The sequence below is a fragment of the Coenobita brevimanus genome, chromosome 97 (assembly GCF_032717465.1).
Source record: "Coenobita brevimanus isolate Jiangsu-jjx chromosome 97, ASM3271746v2, whole genome shotgun sequence".
NCBI lineage: Eukaryota > Metazoa > Arthropoda > Malacostraca > Decapoda > Coenobitidae > Coenobita > Coenobita brevimanus.
The window spans coordinates 20,830,203-20,858,167 of record NC_137050.1 but is presented as its reverse complement, the minus strand read 5'-3'; the positions used below and the strand labels follow the sequence as shown (position 1 = coordinate 20,858,167).

Genomic DNA, 27,965 nt, shown 5'->3' with positions numbered 1-27,965 from the left:
TCCTCCTCCTCCTCTGTTCATTTTCTCTCTCTCTCTTACTTCATCTCACAATCTGCGCTTCTCCCCACAATCTCCAAATTTCTTCCCTCCATCCCAAACCCTTTGCTTCTACCCTCATCTCTAATCTTTCCCTTCATCTCAAATGCCTCCCCCCCCCCCCTCATCATCTTCACATGCATTTTACTCCCATCGATCGTTCACAGTCACTCCCCCCCCCCCAGTTCTATTTCAAAGACCTCTTACACATTATCCATTCATTCATCTCTAATTCCTTCTCCTCATCTCCAACTCCTTCCCCACCATAACAAATTAAGTCCTTCCATCCAGTTCCTTATCCCATCCCTCAACACCTTTACTTTCGTGTTTATTCCTGTTTCTCCCATTCACATACCTTCTCCCCCCTTCTTACCTCATCTCTAACAGCTATTACTCTCCTTTCCTCCAACTCCTTCCCCTCATCTCGTAACTCCTCCTCCTCCCCCCTCATACACATTCATACCAGAGTGACAGGATAAAGCTAGAAAAGCTAATAAGGATTTCTCATTTCGAGAAATATGAATTGTTGTCCTATACGTAATTTTGCTTAAGTGCCAGGAAATTATGTTTTATCGACCTCTTCAGCATTTAGGACAGACTAACGGAAATTATTGAGGAAAGAGTAGAATGGACTGACTGTATTTATCTGGACTTAAAAGAGAACTTTCAAGCGAGTTACCCATCGCAGATTGATTTGAAAACTGTAAAACATATATATTACCGAAGCTCTAATGAAACTTTTTTATTTTTCTTTCGGTGAAAGAAGGTGAAAACAATAATTCATGAATATCTCAGGCTGGACTGAGGTGAAAGACGGACATCCACAAACATCGGTATTGACTCCAGTTATGCTTCTATTACATATAAATGTTATGAAAACGGGCGACACTGAAAAACACAATTGAAAATAATGGTAGACGATGCAAAAATCTCAGTGCCCATTAAAAATAATGCTCCAGGCAGCAAACGTCAAACAGGTACTCCTGTGATATTCAAGAGGATGTGGAAGTTACTGCAAAAAATGTCAGGGAACAGATTTTGGGAAGTGGTAAAAGACCGAAGTGGGGACACACACTAAAAGGAAATAGTCGACAAAAATCAGGTGGGTAAAAAGATCCTGGACTAACTGTTCAATCAAAATGATCACAACAGGCTACATAAATGAAAAAGACAAATATGTATATACTACTGACCAATAAGAAACAGCACTGACATACGTACATGAGAATATAATGAATATATGTACAGCATTTATTAGGTCAATACTTGAATATGTACAAGCCGAATGGAATCTTAACCTTAAAACATCATAAAAAGTGTTATGGATGCCTAGCTTGAAGGATTCAATTACGAAACAGGCTGAAAAGCCTGAAGCTTAACTATCTATAATAAAACAAAGTTGACAGGGAGGAGTTAAGATAACGCTGTACAAACTAATAACAGTAAAAGCAAAACTGACAAGAGAGGGACTATATATAATACATGTAAAGCATGGATCAAGAGAACACCGTCGATTATGAAGTACGAAGTGGTAAAGGTGTAAGGAAGTAGTTTTTCGTCGAAAGGAGATAACTCTTGGAACAGGAAATAACTATTGGAACCAGCTGCCAGAGGAAGATGAATGTGCCATTATTAATTCTAAATTTATACAACTGTGTGACAAATAAGCAACCAAAGACGGGACACTATTACCCTCATTTAATCCTGGAGAAAGAATTGGGCAAGAGCCCCCCCCCCACACACACCTGTACCTACCTTTATGTCCTCCTCCGTCACTGGCCACGACTTGGATGGTGTACTCCGGTGTGGTCTCCCGGTCCAGGCAGCACAACGCCGTCCGCACCACGCCGGTCTCCGGGTGGACCACGAATATCGCCTCTCCTGTGCCCTCGTCAATCACGTTCTTCTCGATCGTGTACGTAAGGCGGGCGTTCGTGCCTTCCGTAGCGTCGTCCCCGTCGTAGGCAGCCACGGACAGTACGGATAGGTCTGTGAATGCACGGGTGGACATTAGCAAGATGACACGACAGGATAACCTTTTCAATCCTATGGCGTATTTTCTTATTATATTCCTCCAATTACCAGTCTGTTTTCTTCATCTTTAAGAGAGATTCTTCAAACAGGGGGAAGGAGGCTAGATAAGGTAAGATACAGTCTTCACTAACTCCTTCACTTCACTGTTTCCCCAGTTGAATAACACCGTCTGGAAGTGGCAAAGATAAACCAATATATGTCATCGCACTGAAAAGATGATACAAAAAGGGATATCTTACTCTTTTTTTTGGGGGGAGGAGGGGGCAATTATCCTCTTAAACACTGTGAAAGATATTTAGATATTTTTGTTATTTCCAGGCGATTCATTCAGTTTAGGGGAGCCATTTTCGATCAAGAGATGATAGACAGCCTTAATACTTTTTCTTTATTACGGGACCTTCCTGAGTTAATATACTCGTCTGGAGATAGCAAAAATATGTCTCACAGTACGTCCCTAATTTGTATAATACAACTTAGTATTATTTTGTTTGTAAATTATATCTTTTGATGCACCAGCAGACAGATCAGCTCATACTGAAAATGCTATATAACAGAATATCAACCTGCCATATACAGAGATTGGCTGGTACGCAAGAGAACCAAAGGGAACTTCCTTTATAAAGGTCATATTCTAGGAGGCACTGGATGTTTCGCAGCATCTATCCTCTACGATTCATTTTGCATATTATATGTTAACATTCCCTTGCATTTTATTTAATCAGTTTTAATATCAACTTCAAAAACATACGAGAGAACAGTGAGGTGTGATGTACATAAAAATTCACCAAAGAAGATGTGTTACCAAATCTTAACCAGTTACAGTACTACCCAGGGTGATGTACTTAGCTGGATGGTAAACAAAAAAAGTGTTGAGTGACGACTGGGGGAATGTAATATATGTAATGCAGAGGAATGCGCTTCGTACTACTGGAAACACGTTAAATCACTCACCGAGATAATTATGGTATATACTGGTACTATGTTCACTGTCATGATACATTCAGTACCTGTATATAACTCATCCACTTTTAAATACATGGCACTGCAAAACAACAACAACAACAAATACATATACAAACACACATACAATAACGCAGGCACCCCCTCACACACGTATGCATTGTTCAAACATAGGAGAGGACGTGTGCGTCTGTCAGTCTCCTTCCGGTGCAAATTGCCGTGCCCGCAAAGAGATGAGAGTTACCTCATACTCAGTCACGCGGTTACTTGACAACAGCGGAAAATTTGATGGTAGTGGCTGTCGTGGTAGTGGTAGCGATATTACAGTGACCGTAGTGGGAGTGATTTACTTTGAACCTAATATTAGTGATATTTTTAATTGTAATGATATTGGTACTGATGATAGTAATGCTTGTGGTTGTGAAACTAGTGGTGACAGTGGTAGTAATGCTAGTGGCAGTATCGACAACAATGGTTAGAAGGATACTAATTACACTGGCAGTGATACTGGGGTAGTGATAGCACTAACGATATTAGCAATTATGATAATGACAATGAAGATCGTCATGCTTGTAAAAATGGCTGTGGTAATACTGGCAGCGTTTATGACCTTTACCAATTATTTCTGACTCACAATTCTCACTTGTCAATTACATAAAAACACAAAAGCATTGTTAGTAAGGAAAATACGGTTTATTTTTAAACAGCCGACTTTGTTACAAGGTAAAGATATAATTCAAGGCTGAGAGCCGGCAAAACGTGTCCAAAAAGAAGTTTAACAAAACATAAAGCCAAATACAAGAGCAGTTCATTTCGAGATGCCTGGACACATTGCACTTAAAAGACTGAAGAATATAAGTAATGGGAAAGACAACATGAGAAAGGCAGCTCCTGAGTTGACCAGCTGCATACATGAAAGACAGAGTACCGTTTCACTTTTCCATTACAGAGTTGGACAGAAAAGGAGTTACCTTGTATACCTACACGGGTGCTGCGTGCCTGCAGGTAAAGGAGAATAATAGAGAGAGAGAGAGAGAGAGAGAGAGAGAGAGAGAGAGAGAGAGAGAGAGAGAGAGAGAGAGAGACGCGGGGGGGGGGGGGAACAACACTGCTGCGGAGAGAAACTGACATGCGCCAGTAAGACGAGAGAGGACGAAAAGCCTATGATTCCACCTTCGTTTGAGGGATAGTGTATTTGCACCGGTTTCTGTATGTAAAGTCAGTGGAAAGCCTATTTATCTCATTCTTACTTTAGATCGCAAGAAGTAGATAAGGATAACGCCCTCCGGCTAAAGGATAAATAATTTTATTCGAAGTCCATGCCATTTAATTTATTTATGCCAAAGCCCTATTAGTCAACCATCTAAAACGGGCCACAGCTGAGACTCTTTAGGCTGTAATCTCGAGAGCTAATCTCTGTATAAACACATTATATACCGTTATTCCAGTACCTTTTGAACACTTCACGTATGTCAAAGCCTTAAAAGCAAATGAGTTGAGTGATAAGGGCGTATTCTCACGGGCTTAGGGAGGCTTTCATCTCCTCCTTATCAGTTTTGTTTACATAAGCAACGATGATATTCTCTTACATCAGTGGTCCTCCACCTTTTGAACTCTTTCTCCACCTCTGTGAAAAATTCCAGTGGACTCCGTTCACTTAGCATGAAAAGAATTATGAAAAATATATCATGCTTTTCACAAGTAAATCAACCTCCTGGCATTATGTGCGGACAACTCAAATCAGTAGGCCTATGACCTGCATGAGTAATGGCCGTAAGGACAAAAGCAATGGGATTTTACTCAAATAGTCAAAGGGCTGTACTCAATCTTAAATAAAATCAGATTCGAGCATACCACAGTAATGTTAGGAAAATCCAAGCTGCAAGGTATCACTTGTCAGTAGGAAGGCTTCCATTACCATTACCAGCGACGTTAACCAATGATAATGGGTATGTTAATCAGGCAATGGTAATGGGTATGTAGAAGTGCAATGGTAATGGTTATATAGACAAAGTCAATTAGATCATTGTAATCCACAATTTCATATTTATATTTTTCACTATCAATCTTGGATTCCTGAAATTTTTCCAATGTATCCTTGAGGTCCAAAGGTCTCAGGTTAAGCATCACTATATTAGATATATTAATTTATACAAGATCTGTTGTTAACAGTACTTTTTAAGCATGATGTTTTTTTTTTTTTTAAATTCCATCAGGGTTATTAATATGGATAAGGATCTATCGTAGTTAAAGAAATACTGGAGATGGGCTTAACCCATCCATTTCGACTGATTTCTCTTTATCGGAAAATTTCGGCTGGAGGTGGCATAAATAAAATCGGTGTCTCTAGACACTACGTAGGGAAGGCGCCGACTCGCCCATAAGCCCTAACAAATATAATCCTCCGTAACTCCTAAACACAAAGGTACTTAATTAAAACCCGATTTCTTCTTCTTTTCTTAGACCCCTCTAGTTCTAAATGGCAAAACAGATAACCTTGCTTTTTTTACAGAAGGGTTTAATTCTTACCGGGTCGGAAGCACAGTACATATTAACCCCAAAAGGTCAGAGGTAACGGGCCACGAATAGATCAATTTGATTCGATTTACACAAAACTTGACACAATGGCACAGAGTGATCAAATGGTGAAGTGTTTTAATTTTGAGAACAATCAGTCAAAACTTAAGGCCACTGTATTGCGTCAAACTTTCGGCCTCATAACTGATAAAGTCTTTAGCCTATATGTCTTCGAATAAAGTTGGTGGAACAATTTTGGGTCAGACTTGGATTAAACTGATCAATTCTGAGAACATTAGGGCATAGGTGAAAGTCGCAGGGCATGATTAACTTAAACACTTTTGATCCAGTTTGAACCAAACTTAGTGGAGGGGTTCATAGTTAGTCAAGGATGAAGTGTTTCAAGTCAGAACAATCGGTCCAGGTCAAGATCACAGACCACGGCCAAAAGCTCGGTCACAAACTGATCGCAAGGCGTGGGTGTTACTGTACGTTCTTCCAGTCCTCCCTTTTCTTTACTTTCTCCAGAAAATTTAATTTAACTCAAGGGAAACATTTCGAACGGGAGCGGGTTTGAGGCTTCCTTAATCTCTTCATTACTACGAAGCTCTTAAGCTGAATGCCTTACAAAAACGCTTGGAGCTTTCGGACATACATACTGACACATCAGTGAAGCAAGTATAAAACTCACTTGATAAAATGCATGAAGATGTAGGGATGGCGGTATTCCAAAAACCATCATAACAATGTCGAGGAAGTGAAAAAGGTAACTACATCCCTGCATTTTTTGAAACTCAAGTACGTGCCATTATGGTCTTGTATAACTGCACCCGAAAAGTGTCAATATATTGGTAAAACTTTTAAACATATAATTACAGTACACTAAAGTACGCAAAAATTTGGGATGTGATTACACGTCGATTTACTGCCTCGAACTCAGTCTGACGTCTTTTGGCGCGCTGCCATCCTTACATATTTATACATTTTATTCCATGTCTTTTTTACTGATAAATATGGGATCTTCGCAATGAAGCGGATAAAAAGAATAATTGAATACAAGACAACACAGAGACGAATTATGCAAAATGCATCGGAAAGGAAGAGGTTCTGCCTAGACGCTCGAGACCAAGCTACCTATACTAGTGTTGGCGCTTCAGACGTGTGGCTTTTGTGAACAATACACCCTAAACACTCCTTGGATCTGAAGCCGGTTGGAGCAACTTAACCCAGCAGGCTTTCTCACGTAAGATGTACGGGTTATCATTCAATGCAATACTCGTAAATAGTTCTTAGAGTACATGAAATCATCTGGTTTGTCACTCAGCGTAGTGTTACTTGAAGGTGGCACTCCATTTAGTGAGTGGATGATGAGTACTCTTACCTACCAAAGACAACGCGAAAAAGTACATACATATTACACATCAACATATACTGTATACTGTAAATGGTATATTTATACACACACAGACGTGGAGGATGTTGTGTCCCGTGTTCGCTGTTCATGACGCTTCACACACAAACCAGTGAACAACTTCCATTTGCAGATTACAAAAACGGCCGGAAAAATATATTTGTTGTTCATTTTCCGATCTTCACTTTCCATGTCACTTTTACAGTGGCCACAAAGCGAACAAGGCTGGAGACAGGGCAATTTAGGAGTCAAAGAGCGCCACAATATCCTTCATTTTATACGAAGACTTTCATATTAGTTTAATCTGTGTCTACTTGAGTGAAACCAAGGGCACTATAATACAGAATTTTACTTTGCTTACAACAAACTTTATGCTGGAAACGCTGCCACCAAACGAAGAGCCATTTTATCCCCCTGAATCCGATGACTCATCTGTATTATGTTTTAGCTGTCTTCAGACCATTTAATTTAGCTTAGGGGAGACATTTGACATTCGAGGGGTGAGATGTAGTTCTCATTAATCCCTTTACAGCAAAAAGTCCTTTCTAAATTGTACATATAAATCGTGTGGCGATAGAAAAAAAAAAAAAAACTTCATCGTAGTACAATGCGTAACAACAATATCCTTGCTCGGCTTTAAGCCAGCAGATGGAATGGAGGCGTCGATTATTCTAGCGCACGTTCTGTTTCACACCTGATTTGAAAAGAACAAATGAATAAAGTAATTCGGTATAGTCACGCAGTCACGTTCAAAAATGTCTTCATACTTCTGAGGTTTGAACTTACGATACGACATTTCACCTTACCTGACAACTTTGAATATTCCAGCAATATGTCATTAGGTTTTAACACGATTTCGAGGCAGTACGACAGGCGACTGTAATTACATGGGAAAGCCGCTTCATACACTTAGTACCTGACACAAAGACTTGTCGCTGTATCGAACACATGACATTGCAATATTCTTATCTTTTCACTTTGACTCAGTTTCACCCGTCACTCGCAATGAAAATAATTTTTTTTTTTTTTTTTTTTTTTGTGACCGACTCTGGGCATAGGCTTCACAGCCTACTATGATGTGTTCTCGTCGCATAAAAACATGTGGCACTGCAGCAAATATCTCCAATAAAAACGTGTCGTGGTGAAGAGGTTAGATAAGAATTTTCATTACCCCTTACAGTACGATAACCATCTGTATATTCTTGCTACGGTACCACTACACGTGTGTATTCACTTAAAAAAAAAATCATAACGAAGGATTTAATATGACAAAACTTAAACTACTTAGAATGTTTCGTTGACGCCTGTAGTTCAGCTCTTGGTGCTTTACGTTTCACATTTTTTCATTATTTTACACACAAAATCCGCTACGGTGTTTAAGTTTTTGTAAATCTGTTTATTCTTCTTTTCTAAGAGAGAAGGGGAGTATGTGGGAAGGCAGACAACAAATAATAAATATGTAATGAAACACTGTAGTATTATTTTCCAATCAAGTCCTCCGATACTGCAAACTATATCTTATTTCCCCCCCCCTCTCTCTCTCTCAAACACACACACACACACACACACACACACACACACACACACACACACACACACACATTCAAATCTGTCTCCCCTTCTCAAAGTGATCAGGTATCCGACCGTCTCTCAAATAAATCCGAGCAGCAATAGGAATAAGGGAAGGGTGAGGGTACACAAGGACAATGAGGGGAAATACAGTAGTATGGATACGGGTACAGTCAAGCATAGTATTCCTCAGCGATATTTATTGAGGGTGGAAATAGGATACGGGTACGATTTTGCCTATTGTTCGTCTTGGACTTGGGTTGTGGCTGGATTGATCGAAGGACGGATTGATGGATGGATGGACGGATCGACTGAATGATGGACTGATGGACTGATGGATGGATCGAATGACGGACTGATGGATGGATCAAATGACTGATTAGTGGATGGACGGAGGGATGGATCAAATGATGGACTGACTGATGGATGGATGGATCGATCGAATGATGGACTGATGAATGGATCAAATGAATGATGGTGGAAGGATGGAAAGATCGATCGAATGACGGACTGATGGATGGATGGATGAACTGAATGACGGATTGGTGGATGGATTGACGGATTGATCTAATGACGGATTGAAGAGTGGATGGATGGATCGAATGATGCACTGATGGGTAGATGAATCGATCGGATGACAGACTGATGGATGGATAGATGGAATGAAGGACTGATAGATGGATGGATGGATTGAATGACGAATTGACAGATGGATCGATGGATCGAATAACGGACTGATGGACCATTGGGTGGATCGAATAACGGACTGATGGATCGATGGATCGGTCGAATGACGAAACGATGGATGGACGGATGGATCGAATGATGGACTAATGGGTGGATCGATGGATCGAATGATGGTTTGATGGATGGATGGATGAGTCGAATGACGGACTAATAAATGGATGCATGGAATGACGGACTGATAGATGGATGGATGGCATGACGGATTTATGTCAATGACTGAGTGGATAGATACAATTGGACAGACTGTTCCTAAGTCCCTCCCACCTCTCTCTCTCTCTCTCTCTCTCTCTCTCTCCATTTTAGCGTTATTGTATCACTTTATCCTCTCCACTTCTCTTCATTCCCCTCCATTTCTCTCACTATCACCACTACCCTCTATCTCACACTTCAACATTCCATCCACCTCTCTCTCTCTCTCTCTCTCTCTCTCTCTCTCTCTCTCTCTCTGTTTTCTTCATCAACATTCCATCCCCATTATCTTTGCCAATCCTCATGCATCAAATTTCCTCTCCCTTGCTGACCAAGTAATGTAATCACAGAGTAATTACACATGGAGGTAAAGGTTATAAAAGACACATTCTCTTTGTGGTGGCTGATCAAGTAAAGCGCGAAAGTGGTTAGTGTTGTTGAGCTATTCCCATAATGATGTTGTTGATAATGATGATGATTTTGATGACTGCTGCTGTTGTTGGTGGTGGTAATAATAATAATAATAATAATAATAATAATAATAATAATAATAACAATAATAATAAATAATAATAATAATAATAATAATAATAATAACAATAATAATAATAGTAAAAATAATAATAATATGCCTTTATCAAAGACGTATCCCCACCATGTGGTAAATATACAGATATGGACTAACAAATATGGTAATTTCATATACTGGGACATAAACTAGGACTCGTACACTCATGATGGGAATAATAATAATAAAGCACTCAGTGATTGCATACCTCCGCAAATGCCGGATCCGGATCCGCCCGAAAATTTAATCAATAATTGGCACATGGCACCCTTCCACAATAATTCACTGAAATTCATTGAGAAAATTAGGAGATATCGTCTGGACAAACAGACAACCATAGGCGATTACATAACCTCCTCAAACTTCGTTGGCGAAGGTAATAATAGCATGCTCTTAGGAACCGGTCCGCCAAGTTTCATATTCTGACTCCTTGTGCACGTCGGACTGAAATCTCTAGTAGGTACAACCAACATATCAAGAAAGATTTTTCCTTATATGGTCACAGCTCTTAAGGTACTGACGATATGACAATTTTACATACACGAGCATCAACTACGACACATACTCTATCTCTCTGTGTGATATGAAACCAATCCACAACTTAGTTTCCGAGATACAGGCCCAGACGTAAAGACGGATAGCCGGACGGACGGGGTCGATTCTTATAATCCCCACCATATGGAATAATGGCGGGGATCGATTCTTATAATCCCCACCATATGGAATAATGGCGGGGATAATAACAATAATAATAATAATAACAATTACAATAATAACAATTCTTATTTTTATTCTTGTTATTGCAGCCGTCTCTAAACCCAGCTTTGCTTTGGAGCAACTGCTTTGCAACAAATGAGAGCCGATTCTGAACAGCTACCACCACCTCCACAGCTACCACCTCCACAATTATCATAACAGCTACACCATCACCACCACCACCACCATCATCACAGCTACACCAACACCACCGCCACCACCACCACCAGCAACACCACCACTACTACCACAGCTACTACCACCACCATTTGCACAGCTACTACAACCATCATCATCATTACAGCTACCACCAACATTACCAACACCACCATAGCTACTACCAACACCATTATCATGGCTACCACCACCACCACCATCACCATCACAACCACCACCACCATCACAACTACCACCACCACCACCACCATCATTACCTACCGCCATCAACATCACAACTACTACAACTACCACCACCGCCACCATCATCATCATAGCTACCACCACCCCCACCACCATCACCACCACCACCACCACCAACATAACAGCTACCACCACCACCACCACCACAATAACAGCTACCACCATCATCACAGCTACTACCACTACCACCACCACCACCACCACCACAACTACCATCATTTACTATTAAATAAAATCATCTGTTCATAGAATCAATGAAGAAAAGGACACTGGAATATAGATTTATAGTCTCCCTCTCTCTCTCTCTCTCTCTCTCTCTCTCTCTCTCTCTCTCTCTCTCTCTCTCTCTCTCTCTCTCTCTCTCTCTCCAAAGACGAATGAAACTCCACAGAAATGCACCGCCGCCTCTTCCATGTGAAACACACCAATGAGGACAATTATTATGGGGCATAACACTCCTCCCGAAAATATCAGTAGACATGAAACTGGCCCACCTGGGACCCAGGTCCAACCATCCTGCCAAGTTTCATCAAGATCTTTTTTCTAGTTTTGGTTACACTACACTACACTACACTTCACACTACACTACACTTCAAAACACTTCACTACACTACACACACACACACACACACACACACACACACACACACACACACACACACACACACACATTGCATAATAGATAGATATAAATTCCTTTGCTGTATGGATGCCATGACAGGTGGTGGTCAAGTGGTACAAGAAGTGGATTGCTGACCAGGAGAACGCATGATGTATCCCGGGCTTGGGGAGGTAACAAATTTGATGATTTTGCTTTTGTTCAGACATTACCTATGTCAACAGACCACCCCTGCTAATATAATCACACCAAAATGGACAGAAGGTATTAGCGCATTAGCGGTCATGTGTGAAGATGTGTATCGCCATCTGGACTGCTGGAACTAAGGGAATGGGCTGCATAATCTATGCTCCAAACCAGAGAATTTAGACAAAGTTAAAGGGCTATGCACTCATGATTAACCTCTTTGTTGGTATGGACGAAGTTGCTTCTGCTCACGCTAGCACAACACGGCTTTTTTGGCTCATAGAAAGAGAGATTAAAGGACAGGGATCTGTCTCGATTGAAAAATACAGAATCTCTATTATTTCTTTCGTTATTTTGGATGGCTTTCCTTATTCAACTTACGGTAAAACATGATATATTTTAGCGAACAGAAACCCCTGTACGGCGAGACGATATATATTAGCATAAAGAAATCCTAGCACGACACAGCTGTATTATACATGTTGGCATATCTCAGTACGATAAAACAGCATACGTAGCAAAGAGAAATCCCAGCAGTCAAAGAGTTAGCTACGAGATGATTAGCATAGTTCATTAAGGCTCTGGCTCAAAACCTAGGTGGATCAAACCCTTACACTTGCTTCTCTCTCATCCCCCTTCCACACATTCTCCCTCCACCCCCCGCCCCCCCCATCCACCAAGACCTCTCTCCTATCTCCTTACCCCAATTCAGGACTTCCACTCCCGCCTCTATCCCAGCCCTTCCTGTCAGAACTCCCTCCCACCTCTAGCCCCCCCCCCCCATTCAGAACTCTCTCCTACCTCTACCCCTCCCCCTCGATTCAGAGCTCTCTCCCACCTCCAAACCCTAATCTCTCTCACCCTTTACTTCCTATTCGGGACACCTCCCCCTCCCCACCCAACCCCGTCCTACTCGGGCACTAATCTTCCGCTACACTCATGACTTTCTTCCACATTCCCTTCCCTTACTCAATCCTCTCACACTCCTTTTCCCCACTCAGGCCCCTCTTTGACCTCCCCTCGGTCCCCTCTCACTCCCCCGCCACTTAGCCTCCATATCCCCCTTAATTTTCTCTCCTCCCACCCCCTCTCAGCCCCTCACTCCTACACGCAGCGAACCTCCCCCCCCACACCCCCACACCACCAAGCAGCGAGGCAACAGGTCATATCACTTGCAGAGAACTACTCCTACTAATGGTGTCATCAGTTAAGTAATCTCAGCATGTGTTTCCAGGAAGCTCGAGTACAACTTGAGTATAACTTGTTACGCATACATAACGACAGGAAATCAGTTCCCTTAAACTACGAGGAGTACGTGTCTCACTCACCGCTGAGCACGGAACCGCACTTGGACTAATAGTACGAACATAATTTACGTAACTATCCCAATTAACTAAACGTTGTGAATTAACTAGGGCTAGTGAAAAGGGGTACCCTAGCCTATTAAACTTCAAGATCATCATCTTCATCATCATCCTTTTCCTAATTATTACATGGGGTGGGAGCGTTCCTGAAAAGGCTTCAGGAAACTTGAAAAAATGGATAACTCTCAGAGCACCCGTGAAACTGGCTACACATCCGATCCTCGTCAGGAAAATAAGAGTACTAGTAGATGATGTATATTCCAATTTTCACTCAATTAACGCCCGCGTGCCGCAGGGGTCAGTTCTGGCGCCAACTCTATTCCTGGTTCATATTACTGATCTCTTATCTGTCACCCACAATCCCATCCTATCATACGCAGATGACTCAACATTACATAGTTCATTCACATTCAGACACCCATTTACAAAGTCTAATATCTCTATCCCTCAACTTAGTACAGCCATCTCCATAAATCAAGACCTATCTACGATCAGTGAATGGGGACAAAACAACCATGTGTCATTTAATGCTGGTAAAACTAAATATATACAATTTACTAATAGACAGATATTGCCAAATTCGTACAATACCTTCAGTGCTACTAATATTCCCATCTCCAAAAGTATTGAAATTCTTGGAGTCTCACTTAACAATGCCCTCAGCTGGACCTCTTATGTTAGATCACTTACCGCCTCAAAAAAAACTTGGATTATTGTACAGAGTCCGTAACTTCTTCACTGATGAGCTGTTGGCTATAATTTATAAGAGTCATGTGCGCTCTCAACTTGAATATTGCTCACCCTTGTGTAATGGATGTGGAGAGGTTGCATTAAAACAACTAGACAACACTCAGAACAACGCTATTAGAATTATTAACAACCCTGCAATTACAAATAAACTACCTCCCCTGCAAGTAAGAAGAAATGTTGCCTCCCTTGCATTATTTTACAGATATTTTTATGGCAAATGCTCTGACGAAGTTGCGTCCATGGTGCCACCTCTCCATGCCTTCCCTCGTGTTACACGGGCATCTGGTAGCGCTCATGACTGGAATGTCACTCAGCCATATTGCAGAACTTCTGCCTATCAGAATTCTTTCACTCCCCGAACTGCATCTCTCTGGAACTCGCTTCCCCAGAGTTGTTTCCCTCCAAATTTCAACCCACAGCTGTTCAAGTCTAACTGTAACAGACATTATATGAACAGAGGACACCAGTAATCTGGTGTATGGATTTTTTTTTAATTCATTTCTATTTCCTTCCTCCGTTCTGTTATTGAAAAAAAAGGAAAAATCAATCATTTAAAATTCTCGGCTCTACTTCACAAGCCAAGCAATCCACACAATAATGCACCTCAATGCCATATTGCCTGTGAGACTGAGACCCCTATACAATACTGCAGGCACGAAATAGATTCCTGTGGCTGGCTTCACTTCCAAATAAATCTAACCATATTATCACATACTATTAATAATTTCATACCTGTAAAGTAAGTAACTGCAATGCCCACCGTTAGAAGCGCTGTTTTAATAGCTGCACTCTCTCTTGCCAAACTTTCGAAATAATTTTCTTTGACTGTCCACCCGTTTTGGAAAACTTTGTACTTCTGTACTGGTCAGTCTTTTCGAATGACTCGGTCATAACCAAAACCACACTACCGGCACTTCCACTGCAAGCTGTTGTCAGCATCGCGAGTCGAAAGCGATTACTTTCAGTGAGCGAGTGTCTTCGTATGAGATCCAGGCAAACAACCATCGAAATTGGTATTTGCTCGTAAACAACTACTTTAGGGAATTCATGTATGAAGAAAGAGCTATTAGTAATTACACGAAATCCCAACAACATTTAGAGATTTCATGTAAGTGCTGACGGTTACAGTCATGAGCTACATAATGGATCGGATTTTACATGAATTGTGTAAAATGCTTGTTTTATAGTCACAAGCTTCATGTTCGTTTATATTCCTTTTTCAAGAACAAGACTGAACCTGAACTGCCCGTTAATTATAACTACATATAACCACCAAAAACAAATGGTTAGTTACTTGAGGCAGACTAGGAAAAAAAAAAACTGCAAGGGAAAAAAAAAAAAGGATAACACAGTTAGTCCAACAAAACATGAATTACACAATGGGGCAGGAGAGAGAGAGAGAGAGAGAGAGAGAGAGAGAGAGAGAGAGAGAGAGAGAGCGCACTGCACAAGCGTTGAAGGGATGACTGCTCCGTCCTTATTATATCCTTACATGCAAAAAATAAACATTAATACGTGAATACATAAATAAAAACAAACTATGCCCAATTGCATAAACCATGGCCTCATCAACAAAAACTTTAAATAAATGAATACTGTAATGGCGTTATCAACAATTCTCCTCTACAGTGAGTGTTGATTCTCTCTCTCTCTCTCTCTCTCTCTCACACACACACACACACACACACACACACACACACACGCACACACACGCTTATATATATATATATATATATATATATATATATATATATATATATATATATATATATATATATATTTCTGATACAGCCTTTTTTTTTTCAGCTCGGGGGAGTGGGGGGGAAGTTTGGGTGTGAAAGTGAGTATGGAAACTTTGTCTCTCCGCTGCTATATAAGTTTCTCCACAGCTGACAAAATCGTCTGCAGGAAGCAAGAATAAACAAATTATATTATGTTACCAGCTGCAAGTATGTATGTATGTTTTCCTGCTACTACCAGACGATTTGCTTCCGCTAATGACAGCCCACTAGTTGAGGAAAAAATGAAGGATGTGATTAACCTCTCCAGTTCGAAAAGTCTATCAAACGGCGAATAACATATTTTGAAGAGAGGAAGGATGAAATATAAAATACTACATCAAACAAGAGCAATTAGCCTTTTCACCGTATATGTTCCGGATAATTAATGGGGATTTTCATTCACCTTTCGCAAGACTTCATTACGAGGACTGCCTTTGAAGCGGCATGAAATAGTATGAGACATAGAATAAGTTAAAGAGTCATACGAGCCTAACTGTACTGTAAATACTAGCCCCCTTACCCCTCTCATGGCCCGCCTATTTTATTCATCTCAGTGCGCCACGGGAGGACGTGTGTTCAAAGAGATCCTATTAACCATCTTCTGCTCGGGATAATTCTAGTCAACTAATTTCCAGCATGACCATTTGTTCCAGCTACGAGTGGGCCATAGGAGCCTCCGGGTTAACCCCTTGAATCCGGTGGTTTTCCTTAGTTTCTTTTTTAGCTGTCATCAGTGTTTGTGTTCAACTTGGGAGAATTGTAGCCTTTAATATTCCCTTTAGAAGTAGCCTTCAATATTCCCTTTAGATGGAGCTTTCAGTATTCCCTTTAGATGTAGCCTTTAATATTCCCTTTAGAAGTAGCCTTCAATATTCCCTTTAGATGGAGCTTTCAGTATTCCCTGTAAATGTAGCCTTCAATATTCCCTTTAGATGTAGCCTTCAATATTCCCTTTAGATGTAGCCTTCAATATTCCCTTTAGATGTAGCCTTCAATATTCCCTTTAGATGTAGCCTTCAATATTCCCTTTAGATGTAGCCTTCAATATTCCCTTTAGATGTAGCCTTCAATATTCCCTTTAGATGTAGCCTTCAATATTCCCTTTAGATGTAGCCTTCAATATTCCCTTTAGATGTAGCCTTCAATATTCCCTTTAGATGTAGCCTTCAATATTCCCTTTAGATGTAGCCTTCAATATTCCCTTTAACAATAGCGGTCTTTCTTAAACTGTGTAAAATCGTCTGAAGGTGGCAACAACAAATTAAAAATAGGTCATCGTACTGCTGTTAAGATATACCTGAGTTTTTAATATAAACAAAAATATGAAAAACGTATATGAGTTCTTGTAAAAAACGAAAAAGGTAAAAATGTAAATCGCGACGCAAATGACCTATAAAAGCCCGGCTAAGTGAATTCCCACGCAAACTACGCCACTTACTATTAGCCATCCGCCGTAATTAAAACGACGGAGTATTTACCCCTCACGATTAACATTCCCTTTGATGCAAATATGTAGCCTTCAAACGTTCACTGTAATCTCATTATGGTCAAAGCGCTGAGCAGGTTTCAAAGGAGTCGATGGCTGGAGAAAAAACACTGGGAGAATAAAAAAAACAAAAAAAACAAAAACAATATCCGTGTAATCATAACTACCACAAAAATGACGATGATAACACTAACACTATTACTGCTACTACTATTACTACTACTACTACTACTAATAATAATAACAGTAATAATAATAACAGTAATAATAATAATAATAATAATATTAATACGGAAATAATTTTATCAATTATTATTTTTATTATATTGACTAACCTGCCTAGCTCCTGGCTCCTACGCTCCTCGTGGGGCAACATAGGATTGGATGATGGATGGATGGATGGATTATTATTATTATTATTATTATCATATTATTATTACTACTTACTTACTTACTTACTGTGATAGGAAGCGTTATGAGGAACACACTGAGGTGGTTTGGCCATGTGGAGAGGCTGGAGGGTGAAAGACTGACGAAGAGAGTGTGAGTGAGGTGGAGGGGAGAAGAGGTAGGGGGAGGCCGAGGATGAGATGGAGGGATGGGGTGGAGAGGTATATGAGAGAGGGGGGTGTGAGTTGGGAGCAGGGCAGTGAAATGGCGGGGGACAGGGCGACTTGGAGGCGATTTGTTTGTGGCCACCCTAAACGGGATTGAGGCGTCTGGCAATAGATAGATAGATAGATACTTACTTACTGTTGCCGTAAGTTATTATTTTAATTACAATTATTCTAACTGAAGTAACCTGAAGTGTATGCGTAAACTGTGAATGCCTAGCAGGCAAAAATCACACAGATGTACTGATGGGTTTTCTCTTGTATTGCTTCTGAGCCTTATCATCCTTCTTACTCACTCTCCCTCTCCTCTCCTCCTCCCTGCTTACCTTCATTGATTTTTCCTACCCCCTTTTTCCCACCAATCATATCCCCCCTCCCCTCTCCTTAACTTCCAATCCGTCCCCCTTCCTAATTTCCCTCCCTGCATCACTTACGCCTCCTCTTCCCTCCTTTCCCACCCTTGCCCTACCTCTCCCCCCCCCGCCCCTTCTCTTGATCATTCTACCTCTCTCCCCTCTTTCCCTCATTCATTCTTCCCCTGCCCATTTTTCTCTCTCCCTTTCTCATGTCTTCCCCTTCCCTCACCTCAACCCCCACTTCTTTTAACCTTCATTCCCCCCCACCCTTTCCTTCTTCTTCTTCTTCTTCTTCTTCTTCTTCCCTCTCTCTCTCTCTCTCTCTCTCTCTCTCTCTCTCTCTCTCACACACACACACACACACACACACACACACACACACACACACACATTCTATCACCAACCCTTTTATACTCTCATTCATCCTCTCACCGTACTTTCACTCTCCACTCTTTCCCTCATTCACCTCCCGATCCATTGCCTCCTCACTAACCTAACATTCCCTTTCTTCATTCTTCTTTTCTCCACCCTCCCCCATCCCCTCCATCTTACCTTCAGTCTTTCTCCAGTCTGCTCTTATCTTTACTACCCCTCACCCCCCCATCTCCCTCTCACCCCCTCTCCCCTTCGGACAGGCGGCAAGCAAAGTAACACTGGAGGCAAAAGTTGGAGCGGTAAACATTTATCTTCGTTCCTCCCTCCTGCCTGCCCACCAACACTTCCACGTCACCTGTCACACCAACACCATCATCAACAAAAACATAAGAAACTCAGTTATTACAACAGTAACTATAATAATTACAACGGCAACACCACCAAAACATTAGAAACAGGAAGCGGTGCCAAGGCACAGCAAACCCGTCCCCGATAGTCATTTTAGTGCCGACGTATAAACACAACAGGATATCTAGTCAAAGATGTCACATATCAATTTTGAAGTAAACAGGGTGAAATTTGACGATTATATGCCCATTTGAAATATTTGGCCCGACCCACCTGACACTGACTTCCCTACCGTTAACTGAGGCGTGTCCCCCCTGATGTAATGAGGCATGTTTCAGAATGCTGATTTGAAAGATGCACCTTTTAGTTTTGGTTTCATGTCGATATGACGAATTTGAAAGGAGTTATGGCGAAAAAACGATGTTTTATCCGTATTTAGTTTTTATAATTTGGAGGCCAACAACCTGGGCCTTGGCCCAATTTGGCCCCAAATTTAATCAGGTGATCAGAAGGTAATAGCCCATAATCCCTGTAATTTTAGTAAAAATCGCATCAGTACTTTTCGCGTAATGTTGTTAACAGAGAGACAGAGAGACAGACAGACAGACAACTGAATGAAAGCAATACCCATCCCCGAGCCCCTCCAGGGCAGGGACGGGTAACAATAGCTATCACAACTACAACACCATCACCATCAGCAACAGTAAAAACAACAGCTGCTGCAGCAAATACTCAACCACCACAACCAACGGTAAAAACAAATGTTGCATCAACGACTACAGCACGGCCATGACCACCAACAACGGTAAGAACTCTCAGAGTAAAGAGGTAAGAGGACATTTATTAGGTCTCCAAGCCATAGGGTGGAGACCTAATGTATTTCCGCAATTTGTTTCTTTCTATCTTCAAAGCAATTTTTCAACCTGACGCCAATCCTTTATTTCTTAACCAAATCGTTTCAAACATGGCACCCTTGTTCACACACACACACACACACACACACACACACACACACACACAATGTAACACAATGCCACAACATATAGCTAGCAGTACGATGTAATTATGGGAATGCAGTGTAGTCGTTGGAAGTTCTGTTGTGAGAAAATCAGAATATTTGCAATCACAGCACAACAAGACGGACTCGGGACTACTGCCCCTTCTTCAAGAAGTAGCAGGCACGCCTTCATAAGACACGCGGACCTGTAACGCCCAGTTAAGTAATCAAGATACCCCATACTGAGCTGGATTCTGCACTTACACCTATTTTATCAATGAACTCCTGTTACTCATGTCTGGCTGTAATTCACTACCGGTCCCTGGTGTGAAGAGAGGATGGTGTCACTTTGCTGGGCAGGGATGGGTGCGGCAGGGGTAATGTCACAGCACCGTCACCCCATGCGTCACAGGAACGACACTGAAGTTGACTGGTCGAAACTGACAGGGTAGGGGTGACATCACAGCACCGTCACCTCACACGTCACAGGGGCAACACTGAAGCTGATTAGATGAAGCTGCATGGGAGAGGCATGGCTCAGTTCTATGATAAATTACTGAGGTGGCCCCAGAAAAATTATAAAAAGAAAAAAAAAAAGTCTGTACCAGCTCAAACTCCACAGGCCATGTAATGTCAAGATACAAGATGGCAAACTCCAGTCGCGAGTCCCAGGAGACATACAGACACTGCTGTGAGTGACACTGAAGGCGGGGTTGTTGGAGAAGCAAAGCATGAATGGATGTAAAAAACTTGTCAGGCTGCAAGAACAAGGTCGGTTCACGTCTCAGTTACCACCATTTTGCGTGTCTCAAGAAGTCCTGCTTGCTATTACCCAAAGGAGGGTCAAAAGCTCAGAGCCTGCCACGTTGAACTGTGCTTGCAAATATTCTGATCTAGCCACAACGTAGCTCTAAACAGCCACACTTTGCATTCCGACAACAAGAACTACTTTATACATTAAGGCACACACACACACACACACACACACACACACACACAGAATCTTCTAAGGATGACTTCAGAGACAATACTATCAAGTTTTTCCTTTACTTTATGTACAGTATTTATTCTGTTATTGCCCAGTTTGGAGTGTCAGGGCTCAGGCTAGACTACTCACTCCTGAAATTTTGGAGGAATGGCCAGTCACTATCCATGAGTGGCATTTTACAAGTAACAAGCTCCCCCCCCCCGCCCCAATCAAATCCTTATGGGCCATTTTTTGTGCGCCTTAACCCGCTAGAACATAAGGCGTCCATGGTTAAACGGAATTCTTGGTCAACAGAAAGCATATGGCTTGTCATTCAGTCTAAAGTCACCAACAAGAATCAATAAATCGAAGAGGTAGATGTGGGCGCCCGTACCTACCACACATTAGTTTTATTTACACTTCCTAACATCACCTCTAGGGCCATTCAAATTTTCCTTACTAATCCTTTTAAAAAATTTTAATATTCCTATTATTACCCACATTTCCAAAATCATCCTTGCAAGCCCCTATCAACACTTTAATGCCAACCTTACAACCCTCCTTTTTATACAATGTCGTCGAAGGTCCACCAGATCTTGATTTTCATGATACTGATTTTCATGTTCAGTCAACCGAGGAAGTTACTGAACCTCGCCTCTTTCACTTACATTTCACCAGCTTGAGTACTCCTGGCCCACCGCATTTCTCAAAATTAAAGTATCACGTAGTGCAGTGTACTGGCAACAGCAATAGTGTTCTTTGTTATGGTACAGTATATAGGTGGGGTTACAGCAGAGTACTGGAACAAGTGGCAACAATATGAATCTCTGGTTACTCTGGGATAAAAACACTTCCCCCTATCGTTACTCGCTTCGCACTTCAGCCCACAGCTTCTACCCCAGTCTAACTCATTCAGCGCAGTGGTGTACTTTTAAAGTTATTTATGCAATTACTAAATGATACTCAAGGGGAGATGTCTTGCTGTGAAGGGGATAATGGAGAATGTACCTCACCTCTCCAGTTCAAAAAGTCGCCCTAGAAATAAATCAAATTCCCTGGAGCAACGAACAATAAAATATGAAAGTACGTCATGAAACTACTGGGGGTTAAGCACTCCTCTACACCCATTCAATCTTTACAGTTTTCACCACTGCTGAATAAAATCGTCCGGTAACAGCGCGAAGGCAATACAGGCGTCATGGTAAAGAAAACGATAACGCAGATTATCTATAACCCTTTCATTATCAAGAGTGTCTCCAAAATGGAACAAAATTGTTCGACAGTAGTAAGAATGCAATATCAGAAACGCAGTAACACTGAAGAGTTAATGAAGATTGTTATAAATCCTTTCACGACTACAGCTCTCCCCAAAGCTGAATGAAGATGGTCAGGGAGAAGCAAGAATAAGATTTAAAAAAAAAAAAGTCACAATACTTCACGTCTTTTAAAAGCTAAATAAAGTGGTCAGACTGAAGCGGGAATATAATACAAATGGCATCGTGGAACTGAGTAGGTTAAATGCCCCCCCTCTCCTCCTGCTGGCCGTCCACTTATCCGCTTTATATCTGCCAACATTTCTCTCTTAATGCCTCGTCTTTTGTTTTCTTAATTGAACGAATGGACCATAACGCCTTAGTTTGCATATAATGAAAGCCTCTTAACTACTCCACGGCTCATTAAGAGTCGACTGGCCAACAGCTTAACTGACCAAATTCAACAATATAGAGAATTAGGTCTTCTTTCGAAACTGCAGCCCCAGGGATACGGAATGAAGACCATTAACAGAAATTAATGATAGATATACACAGACACAGATACAGATCGACAGACAGGTGTATAAAAAGGTGAGGAGTACTCGTACAGATTTAAAGATGGTGTAATATACAGTAGACAGTAAAAGTTGTTGTAACCCCAGGCTCACCTGAGCATGCACCCAGTGGACTGCAGGCCAATGTTATCCTGCTTCTGCAATCCATCCTCCTCCTTTCGAGAGATAGGGAGGGGACTGGGGAATGTTTATATGACCGGAGAGCTCCACCATCAGTCATATTGGTGCCAACATGTAAAGGCCTCTCCATACAGCACCAGTAAGACAGACAAGCAGGCAGACAGAGGTAGTGAGAGAAAGTCTGACAAGTAGGCCGACAAAAAATAAATAAATAAATAAATAAATAAATAAAACATACATACCGTGAAACAGGCTAAAAGAAACAAAAAGACATGTAGAAACAGACTGACAAATAGATACATATTCACAGGGACAGGCAACCAAGCAGGCAAAGGCAGGGACATATTAAAAGAAAAATTACTGACAGATACACATATATAAAGAGAAAAACAAAGAAAAATGGTCACAAACAAACACATTGAGACTTACAAACTGACAGAAGCAAGCAAAGACAGACAGGCAGACTGACAGACAGACAGTGAGGCAGCGGGACAGCTGCAGTTAAAATTTTAATCCTTTACAAGCACACCTCATAACTGTTTATGGCGGCCCACACTACTAACAAACTCAACCTTCAGCCTTCATTTAGGAAAGCCTGTCTAAAAACTGAATTCATTCGTCACTACGTAGCAAGAGTCACATCAAAATACGTCATGAGATTCAAAGAACAGCCCCTTAACTACTTGGACACGAAGCTGAATAAAGTCGTCTGGGAGCACTCTGAAGAAAATTACAACAACGTACCCGGAAGTGTAGGAGTTAAGAAAATAACAGTTGAGGTTTACATCCTATTCGCCGCTGGGAAAAAATTACTGAGAACAGTGCCAGAAAGAAAACAAGTCAAGCTTCAAAGGCCGTGTTTAAGAAGGATATGAAATTATCCCTATAAAGAAATCTCCACAGCAATTAGGTATTATCAGAAATGACTTTGCTTTGCCCCATTTTTTATATTATCATTATTATTATTATTATTATTATTACTATTATTATTATTATTATTATTATTGTTATTATTATTAATACTATACTACAACTACTACTACTGTTAAATATCGCCTCCATCCATTTGGGAATTATATTGTGAAGATCAAAACCAACCTTCATAATCCATCTATCTGTCTATCTACCTCTCCCACCATCTATCCATCCGTGTATCTCCCCAACCCTCTTAATAAATCTTATTAGAGTGCGCATGTCACTGTTAAGTGAAGTGACAGGGGTGGTGGGCTATCTACCTGCCTATCTATCTCCCTACCTACTTTGCTATTTACCTATCTATCTATTTATTTAATTATATCTACCTGTCCTTAACAATATGGGCCAATGGAGTGCGTGTGTCAGTGTGCGTGGGGGTGTGGTTGGCAGGGATGGTTGGGCGCTGACAATCTTCCCGTGCCGCACTCTCTCCTCCCCTCCATAATGATAATAATAATAATAATAATAATAATAATAATAATAATAATAATATGTGTAACGTCACTGCCAAAGGTTACTGCATCAAACCAATACTTATTTGCCGTGCATGTGTGAGTTACCCTTCCCTAGATGCACGATAACCTAAGAGACCACCCTAGGAGCGAAGGGGTTTGTGAAGGCTGTATCCAACCCATCCAGCCTATCCCTTTAGTCTACCTTAAACTGAATCAAGCATTATGGAGATATCACAAATAAAAGGAAAAAGTACGTCATCAGGCTGAAGGGGTTACTAAAGATTCTAACTCCACCAGCAGGGCAATCGTCTACAACACTAAATTAAAGGCTGCAGAGGTCAGGACTAAAATAAAGTACGTCAATACGTACTTAAGTGCTTACAGCTAAAACTCACATACTTAAAAGAAAATACACATGAACTACTGTAAATACACATGAAATACCATAAAAAGAAAAAAACATACACCCTAAATCAAAAGAATAAACACCCAAACCTAATCTCATACACCATCAAAACGAGACTAAACCGGACTGGACGAAGCAGATAAGCAATTAATCACAGTGCGGGGCACCAAACGACCTTTATATACAGTATACATACGTACTTCGTATGTTTATATGTATTTTGCACAGGGACACCAGGCCTGGATATTCTTGTTTCATATTTATCAAATACACTAAATTTTTGTCTTTAATTTATTCTTGTTTGTGGTAATTGGGAGCGCCTATCATCCACTTGTACTTGATGTAGTGCTACTTTTGGGTGACTCTACACTCACTGGCAAGTCAGCTTCCTGTAAACCAAGAAACAATTCGCCACGATGAGTGGTAATCATAAGCCAAATGACGCCTGGTTTAGTGGGCTACGGAGCTCCAACTGGATTGGATGGGTTTCTGTCCAAGGAAAGGCTGGAATTTACTACTCACAATATGACATTCAGGAACGAGCGAGTCTGGTCGTCCTCGCCTTATGTGCTGGGACTGAGTAGCCTAGCCCTGGGTCCTTACACTTCTGATGTGGAGGGGGGACTGGATGATAGAAGAATGACTGTTACTTTCTACTTTATTGCAGAATCCCTTTACTTCCAGCTATTTACTGAACACTCTGAAGTCCCATATGACAGTCTCAACTGAATAAAATCGTCTGACGTTAGCTGTGAAATGCTATACCCTGCCCCATCATATGTACAAACGAGTACAAAGGAGAGCAAACAGCAACAGACCTAATGGTCCTTCGACGGCTGTTTGTAACAGAGATGACGAAGACTATGGCAATTAATTTACGAGTTGAACACAGGGATAATGAAGCAATAAGGCTCGTGAAAATGATATATTAACACTCTCAGGCTACTATATTCACTCTCAGCTGATTAAAACAGACTGGCGTTAGCTGGAACTTGATACCCATACTCGAGAGGACGAGACCATGGGGGGTAGATTTATCGATATGTTATGTGAGTATTTATGTAAATTTGCACTGCTTTTTACGACGTAGTTTCTCCTGTGTTTGTGTTTCTTGATTATGGAGCAAATAGGATAAAAATGATGATGACAATGATGATAGCTTAGACGAGACGGTGACAAAGACGACGACGACGACAATGTGATTTTTCTTATACAGCGTAAATCTGTACTGGGTTTTATGACTAGGCTTAACAGAATATGTATGAGAAACAGAGGTACAAGAGGTAATGAGGCTTGGGAACTAACAAGTCATCGACCCTGCCTGATGAATTTTGTGCAGAGTGTTCGATTAGAGTCTGGCATCCTTTCTAATTTTACAGTTATCGACTCTGTCGGACAGATGAATGTGATGCTACGTGCGGAATGTTTTTTGACCTACCAGGTGGAGTCAGGATTAAGGATGTTTGAATGGGGAGTAAATTTGAGTGCGGTTCATTCAACCGGTCAAACTTTGCTCAGTATCTCATTTAATCAATTGGTTTCTTCTGGGCCCTACATCACCTCGAATTCGAGTGGGAAAGGAGGTCTGGACGATGATGATGATGATGATGATGATGATGGTGATCAATATGCTGGGTTGTCAATTTGCGTAGTCGTATCTACCGAATACTGTAACGAGCAGCCTCAACATGGAAAGCTATAGGTATTTCTCTTCCTAATCTGTAAAAAACTCATCATCCCATAACACACCACCCTCCCTCATCTCATGAACTCTCAATTTATCCTTTCAACTTGTTCTCGGTTTATATTCTTCCATATTTCCTTTTATCTACCTAGTCAGTCAGTCTCTCTCTCTCTCTCTCTCTCTCTCTCTCTCTCTCTCTCTCTCTCTCATCTGCTTAACACTTTGGATGAACCAAGTATTTCTCATTATGAATTCCATCATACCAACTTCCTCGCCACTCTCCTCAGCAGTCCGTTGTCTCGTTAATAACCCCTCTCCCAGGCAATTCCACAAGCGATTCTACGTTAACTTGTTACCACTGACTGCCCGTACATTTGACTGGTGTCCCCTAGGTAACATCCAAGCTTCATTGTTATACGTCAGTGATAGAGCTATACGGTCTTTGCTCTAACCTGGCATCTCTCCACCTTGAATGCTAAGTTGCAACAATATATTAACACTAGAATATGATGCAAGTCTCGAAAAAATGCTATGAAAGAGAAGTACAGTATAGCCGTAGTACTGCCTTTCTCCGTCTGTGTTACACGAAACACACCTCAAAGGAAAGAATATCTGATCCAAGTTAAGGTAAAACAACTATAGTATACGGTCATAATAAACTTGCTTCACTTCCACACTCGCATCCCGAGCGATTCCTTGTCACTGCTCACCATGTCGGTGCTTCAATAGCACTCTCGCTCGACTGCGTCCTTCAAGTAACATGCAGGGTTCACCGCTATACGTCACTGATGGAACACATATACTGTCATGGTCAACTTTCTTCACTCCTGCACTAACATTCCCCAATATTCTTGTCACTACCCTCAATGCCCCAGACACTTACTTCCCTCCTTGCACTCCCACTTACTGAAAGCTACCCTCCCTCCTACCATCACCAAGTACATCTTTGAATGACTGAATATCCCCACCTTTTTCTAGTGACATAATTCTCACGTGACGAACTAGTTACCAGATTTCACCTAACTTAATTTCATTACTTTTAATATACTACAAGCTGCAATCTCTCTCTCTCTCTCTCTCTCTCTCTCTCTCACACACACACACACACACACACACACACACACACACTGGCACATTCGACTACATTTCCAGGAAGAGCTGTTTCATCAGCATGCATTAACGTAGAAAAATCCCATTCATTACTTTTTTGTTATCGAACCACTTGCCTCCCCGGTGTTGTTATCACGTTTCACTGGTCCCTATAGATACACACTGAAGAGCCACGGTGGAATATCAAAGCCCTATTTCAGTGCAACCATGCGTCAAATTTCTCACCCACTGCTGCACTCTCCACGCTCAAAACTGCTATTGTCCCAGTGCACATGCTGTGGATGGCCTCCAATAAAATATATTTCACTTGCATATAGACTCCGTACCTTCCACAGCG

At 41.2% G+C, this 27,965-nt stretch overlaps 1 protein-coding gene across 1 annotated transcript in view; it reads right to left on the bottom strand.

Moving 5' to 3' along the window:
* The window catches only part of LOC145413628 (putative neural-cadherin 2), a 276,011-nt gene that overhangs the window by 184,592 nt on the left and 63,454 nt on the right, over positions 1–27,965 (bottom strand). Inside the window, exon 6 of the mRNA XM_080283289.1 lies at positions 1,792–2,025. Within this exon, the coding sequence (XP_080139415.1) occupies positions 1,792–2,025 (234 nt within the window). The remainder of the gene's footprint in view (positions 1–1,791; positions 2,026–27,965) is intronic.